This window comes from Gymnoscopelus braueri (assembly GCF_963280865.1).
Source record: "Gymnoscopelus braueri genome assembly, chromosome: 12".
NCBI lineage: Eukaryota > Metazoa > Chordata > Actinopteri > Myctophiformes > Myctophidae > Gymnoscopelus > Gymnoscopelus braueri.
In genome coordinates this window covers 29,275,997-29,283,496 of record NC_137614.1, presented here as the reverse complement: position 1 = coordinate 29,283,496, position 7,500 = coordinate 29,275,997, and the positions used below count along the sequence as shown (strand labels likewise).

The following is a 7,500-nucleotide window of genomic DNA, read 5'->3' as shown; positions in this document are numbered from 1 at the left end:
TACTAGTGATACTTGCGTATCCAGAATATTGACTGGTATAGCTACCTCGCTAGCAGTGCTACACAGTCAGTTAGTGGGAATCTAACTGGAATTGTAACCACCTAAACCCTGTATACTTTGTTGTACATGTCAAATAGTGAAACAACAGTGTCACATTGCAACTCGTCACGTGATCTTGTACATCTGCTATTTTTGCTGAATATTTGCCTAATTTTATTGACTATTCACCTATTGCAGCAGAATTCTCGCCTATTATGACATGGCCAGAACAGGGACACTAGGGTTCATTTGGTTAAATGAACCCTCCACAGCTTAGCCACAAGTGATGCACTTTTTCACAGCAAATTTCTTACATTTTTATTGACAGGATTTGAATATACCTAGCATCTCAGTATAGTGGCACTAAACCGCAGCCAGATGATCTCACATTATATCTCACATACATATAAGATGTTCATGCTGTGATTGTCATTGGTCAAAGATCAGGGCTGGCACATATACTGTACACTGCGAAATCCTGAGTGTTAATCTAACTCTGAGAGTTAAATTAACACAATTACTGTATTTTACAGTGTATAACGGTAAGCCCACATCTAACATTACAATACATATTTAAGATTTGAAAATAAACGCTGCCACAAGCCGGATAAATGTGGCTCCTTATACTGTAACTGTTTTAAGCTGTTACTGGTACATGTTGCCCTATAGAATGTATACAATATATGGTTTATATATGGAGAGAGGATTAGAGGCACCTGTTGCAGACAGACTGACAGTAAGACCCCAGACACCAGACCCCCCTGCTCCTCAGACTGAGGGTCTCCACTCTCCTCATACCAACCCCTTACACTCACACACACACACACACACACACACACACACACACACACACACACACACACACACACACACACACACACACACACACACACACACACACACACACACACACACACACACACACACACACACACACACACACACACACACACACACACACACACACACACACACACACACACACGCGCGCGCGTCTATGTGTGCGCGTATGCAAGGTCTGCATATATTGCTTGTTCATGTGCTCACATAACAACACTCCCACACACACAAGAACGCACACACACACACACACACACACACACACACACACACACACACACACACACACACACACACACACACACACACACACACACACACACACACACACACACACACACACACACACACACAGGTCCCACGGGTGCTGGAGGAGGAATCCACCTCAGGATGTCCAGTGGAATGTGTGACGCCTGTCATGAAGGTTTATTTCCTACCTCCCACACATCACATAGCACAAGCATTCACTCACACCAACACACAAGTACCACGCAGCAGGGGCTGGCTGACTGGCAGGCACGCACACACACACACACACACACACACACACACAAACACACACAAACCCTTTCCCACCTCCTCATTGTCAGACTCAGGGAACATGTTTGGTTGAACACATGTCACATGAGTTTAAATCAGATTTATCCACAATTAGGCTGTCTGAAGAACATGCTAAAGTCAAGACCTGGGTGAAAATCCCATGCTCCCATACTACCGAGGTTTTTCTTGCTAACGTGGTGCCCCTTGATCCGGAAAATGTGTCTTTGAAGGCATCTTCAGCATTTGATTTGTTTTAGGAATCCTATAGTGTACTGTACATCCTCAACCCTGGCTTGGTCCTCGTTGAACTTCTGTATTATGGGTTGGTTTTCAGATTCAGCCTGTAGAAGGATCCCTGCAAACAGCAGGATCTGTTCACCTAGATGTGCCCATGGATATAAGCCCTCCCCTGTCCTGGATGTTTTCTCAATAGTGAAACTGAAGTGCTCTTAAAACATTCTATACTTAGTAAACTTGACCTGAGTTAGCTCCGTACTTGGACTGCTCTTTTTTCCATCAGCACCAAATCCTTTTAACCCATTCAATCCGGGAACGCATCTGTGTCATTTTAGATTTGAGCTACAGTATAACCATTATTTTATACTTTGGCTATTCAAAAATAGCAGATAGCGCGCTTGTGTGTGTGTGTGCGTGTGTGCGTGCGTGCGTGCGTGCGTGCGTGCGTGCGTGCGTGCGTGCGTGTGTGTGCTTGCTACACATTCTCACTTCTCTCAAGTAGTTTTATCTATGAGCTTGTAGATCAGCTATTATTGAAACATCTTGAACATTTTGTGCAAATCTTTGAATACATATATATATTTTTTAAACAACATTTTTAACTCAAATCTTTGCTTTTTGAAGTCCCTGGAACAAAATATTTTACAAATGTTTGCTTTAAAAAAAAAATCTTCAAAGATTTGCAAAAATGTTCATGATTTAGCAAAAATAGCAGATCTACAAGCTCATAGCGCGGGGAGAGAGATGGGGGGTGACACGCAGCAAAGGTCGTCGGAAACGGGAGTCGAACCCGCGACACGCATTGCAGCCTAGGGTGCCTGGACCGCCACGCTATGGCCCAGGCCCATGGGTTAATAGCCCCCCAATGTCCCCCCCCCCCCCAGAATAGGGATTCTAAAGGTTCAAGTGGTTAATCTAACAGTAGCTGCCAGGTCACAGGTGGCCAGTGGGTAGCCCAATTACCAGCTGTTAGCCTGTGAGCCCTAACCTTTATGAAGCTCCCACAGCTGAATACAAAATGTACAGACTAGGCTATTAAGTCATGTTGTTCTTTCGCAACCCGCCTGTCGTGCCGAACCGTACTTTGACAGAAACAAAAATGATTGTCTGGTCTGGGACCAGTGGACTGACTTATTTATACTGGTACCATACTGGCATCTATTCACAGCTTCAGCCTTACATAAACATTCCTTTCGACCATTTTCTCCAATATCATTAACACATCATTGAACATTACCTGAATAATTGACAAGTCATATAATATAATAGTATTTTCTTTCAAACCGATCTGCTTTAAAATGCAGCGATAATGTAAACTTTGTCAAAACATAACCATTCAACATTAACATTTTTATTTAGTGTGATTAACTATCTCAAGCTAGTTTCAAATCTCTGCAAATTGATTTTGATCCTTTACTGAAATGAATGATATCCATTGGCTTCCTTGAACATAAGAAGATATGAACTTAAGAAACCATAGTATGTTTTGGAAAATGGTCAGCAGTAACGTCAAACATACAGTGAGTCGTAGTCAATGGGCTAAATAGGCCTTTGAAGGCAGTTTTGCTTTATGGCATGGTTCAGTCAGTGGAGACTGACTGAACCAGGGTTAGAGGGTTAAAGACATCTTAGGACCTAGGTCATGATTCATGAACAACATGGTTCAATCTGAACCTTAAACTTTGTGGTATATGCATTACTGTAATGCTTAATTTACACTCAGTTGTGCAATGGTGTTCTGCGCTGCAAACAGGTGATTTGCAATCTCACATCAAAATGTGATGCATTGAGAGAGCCTGTAGATCAGCTATTTGAGAGTGCAACACCATCACCATCATAGAACACAGGCTTAAGGCAGGTACAGACTGCAGGACCTTTAAGTGGTCGGGGGGTCATCTGATCGTTAAGCATTACACACTGCAGGAGTTTATTTCTTGAAATCGGCTGTCATAATATCGTTGTGGTCTTCACAACAGGATTGATCCCCGACAAGGGCTGACACACTGTAGGATAGTTCACTAGGATGCTATCTCCAGAGTCAGACCCAATACATTTGAGTTTATTCCAATTCATTTTAATCGACGTATCCCGTGATATGCCTCTCTCCCTCTCCCTCTCCCCCCTCTCTCGCTCTTTCTCTCTCTCTCTCTCTCTCTCTCTCGCACGTCAAGTGCGCAGAAGCGGTCAGTGACAGCGTTGCCATGTCCGCTTATTATAAGCGACTTTGGGCTTGTTTTTCTGTAGAGTTGCTTGTAAATATTGGTTGTTGCGGGGTGCATTTTTTGGGCTTATTTGTGTAGTTGCTTATTTGGCCTTGTTTCCTAATGTTGTTTAAACAACACATAATATGTATTTGTCCGCAGACCCCCCTTCTGTAAATATGTTGTGCCATCATAGACCCCCATACAAGATTTGTGTGGATTTGGAAAATATTCCACAATTTTCTCAAGATTTTTCTTTGAAAATAGCTGCGACGCGTTGTGAGCTTGTAGATCGGCTATTTTCAAATATCCAATGTATTTGTAAATAGGTTTAAAGTGCTCAAGTGGCCTTTTCTTGGGCTTGTTTTCATAGACCTGGTTGCTTATTTCTCTCGCAACATCTGGCAACGCTGTTCAGAAACAGCGTGCACATGCTGCACACACACACACACACACACACACACACACACACACACACAAGACTCGCTCTCGCTCTCGCTCTCACTCTCTGTCTGTCTCTCTCTCTCTCTCTCTCTCTCTGTACAATTCCTCTAAAATAAACAGCCCACCAGGCTCGCGCACTCTCTCATTTTGTTTTATAATGTTAACTTAATACAGGACTGGACGGTAATATTGCGGTAGGGACTGTTTGTTGTGGTCAGATCCAGCGACGCTCCCCTGGCCACGGTGGCTGTAATGTGCTCTCATTGGCTGTAGCGTGGATCTCCTCGCAGACCCTTTCATAATGTATGATACTGTCCGATCTCCTGTCTGCGACAGAGCTGAATATCTAACATGGTAGTTATCTGAAAACGGTCGGAAAGCCGTCGCAGAGCAGATAATCGCGGCCACATCGTCTCGCGGAACCTCGATCAAAGGCCGATCTGTGTCAGATCGGGAGGTTTTGTAGTCTGTGTAGTCAGGGGTCCTTGGGGAGGTTCCAGGGGGTCCCCAGCAAAATGTGTTAATTTAGCATCAAAATCAGTTTAACCACTTTAACCCTATTTGCGTCGGCTATGTGAAAATAGCAGATCTACAAGCTCACAACGCATTGCAAATACGTTGCGACGCATGCGATCTTGCTATTTTTTTAAAATCCCATTTTTTTTAGATATCAAATATTTAAATCTTAAATATTTTCAGATGGGGGTCCGTAGCCAAATACATGTTAATTTGGGCTCCTTGACACGAAAAAGTTTGAGAACCACTGTAGTCAATTTCCTTTTTTTCCCTCCATTTCTTTCCCGCCCTGCTCCCAGCCTTGGCGTGCGCTGTTGCCCTGGAGCCAGATGCGGCCCACGGCTGTACCCATGGCAGCTGTTACCCAGCAACGGGCGACCTGCTGGTGGGACGTGAGAAGAAGTTGAAGGCTTCCTCAACCTGCGGCGTGAGGAGGAGAGACCCATACTGTATCGTCAGCCATCTGCAGGTCAGTGTGTGTGTGCGTGTGTGCGTGTGTGCGTGTGTGCGTGTGTGCGTGTGTGCGTGTGTGCGTGTGTGTGTGTGTGTGTGTGTGTGTGTGTGTGTGTGTGTGTGTGTGTGTGTGTGCTTGCTACACATTCTCACTTACACTCAAGTAGTTCTATTGTGACGGCTTGGGACAACATCTGACCATGCTGCAACATGTGACGCGACGGGTACCGTCATGTCATTTTACAACGTCCCGATAATCCCATCCACACTGGAATGTGGAAGTGCCATTCTCAAACCCAACTCCTAAAGAATTGCGTTTCAGCTGACACAGCGCCGTTCACGTTGCGTAGGGACAGAATCTTAAATCATTGTGTCCCCCCCGTCAACATGTGACCTCTCAGGCGTCCCCCCACGTCAAATGTTGCAGTGTGGTCAAATCCGTCCCCAGTCGTCACCTGTTTGACAGAGTCACTTCCAACATCTACATCCTTTCACTCCCCTCGCTCTGAGGTTCTGCCTCTCTCATCAACCCATTTGTACACTCTTACCCTTTGACCCCGATCCCTGACCTTTTTCCGACCTTCCGGCTGCAGGATGAGAAGAAGTGCTTCCACTGCGACTCCCGGCGGGCGTATGACCCCATCTACAACAAAATCAGCCACCGCATCGAGAACGTCATCACCACCTTCAAACCCCACCGCAAGAAGTCCTGGTGGCAGTCGGAGAACGGTGAGAGGGTGTTGTGTCTATCATCACAATATTGAAACACTTAAAAAATAGGACGATTGTTTTGCTTGTAAACCAAGATATGTCGACAAGTCATCAGGTCCAAAGTCAATGAGCCAAAGACAATATAAATCGGTTTCAATTTCTGGGCACTTTCTTCAAGTGTATTACTACTGCACTGTAAAACCCTAGTGTTAATTTAGCTCCAAAGCGTGCACAAATGGAACCAAATGTACCCATAACTCCATTTGGAGTTAAATTAACACTGAGGGTTTTTATGTGTACTGTAACGTACATAGACTCAGTCTTAACAAGCAGCATCATTTGAGTCACACGTACACACAAGTCAAGTTTTCAGCTGCTTGATTTGGCTCTAATCTAAGTCCCTTGACTGGAGTCCTCACCTCTGGTGTTCACACCATTCACCCATACTAACCCATTTACCTCACACACTGTCTAGACGGAATAATTATGTCTGAATGTTGCATTGCTTTACTTTGTTTGCACTCTTAACTGGTGCAAACACAGAATAAGCTCAATCCTAGAACACCAACCCACCCAGTAAATACTGAACAGCACGCAGGTCAGAATCATAGTGCTAGAAACAAACCGTTTCTCTGCTCTTAGAGGTTCCGTTCTCCATAGCGGCGATCTGGCTTCAAGAAATAACAGAGCGCTGAATGCAGCGATTGACCAATCAGAATCGAGCATTCAACCTAAGCCGTGTAATAAATTGGATCTATATATACTCTACATTGCATGTATCGCTTTGCAGCTTAAACCCCAGCATTCGTATTCTGAGGTAAACTTTCTCAGCTAATATGTTAGATGTAGAGAAAACAGAAACGTTACCAGTATAGAGCCCTGAGGGACTCCGGTCAACCTCGTATAGTTAGGTTCTTCCACGTCCAAGTCAATAATTGAGTGGATCAGGCCCTCACTTTCCCAGTGCATGATAGACTTGCGGCACTTAGATTTAAACATGTGCTTATAACCCATTAACACCGGGAAAGCATCTGTCATTTAAAGATTTTAACCACTTTAACCATTATTTTATACTTTGGGGCTATTTTATACTTTGGGGAGGCCTAATACATATCATTTTGGGTGGTCCATGACATGAAAAAGTTTGAGAACCACTGATATTTCAGCAAGTGTTTCAGAAAACTGTTAGGATTTAGAAGACATTTGTTGAATCGGCCTCAAGTCTTAATGGGTTAACTGAGTGCTTTTCAAAGCGGTGATGAAGAAGGACTGGTTGGGTGTTGTAATTTCTGCTGTGTCCCCTGCCTCTGATTACATGACAAACTTAGCATGGCCTTGCAGCTGCCTGTGGCATGACCTCACGCACGCACGCACACACGCACACACAGACAGACACACGCACACACGCACACTGTCATGCACACACACACACACACACACACACACACACACACACACACACACACACACACACACACACACACACACACACACACACACACAATGCTGTGGCTTTAGC

At 44.4% G+C, this 7,500-nt stretch overlaps 1 protein-coding gene across 2 annotated transcripts in view; it reads left to right on the top strand.

The window, feature by feature from the left end:
* The window catches only part of lamb2 (laminin, beta 2 (laminin S)), a 70,572-nt gene that overhangs the window by 19,675 nt on the left and 43,397 nt on the right, over positions 1–7,500 (top strand). For both annotated transcript variants that reach the window (XM_080443619.1, XM_080443618.1), the window contains exons 3-4: positions 5,117–5,286; positions 5,864–5,999. In XM_080443619.1, the coding sequence (XP_080299745.1) occupies positions 5,117–5,286; positions 5,864–5,999 (306 nt within the window). The remainder of the gene's footprint in view (positions 1–5,116; positions 5,287–5,863; positions 6,000–7,500) is intronic.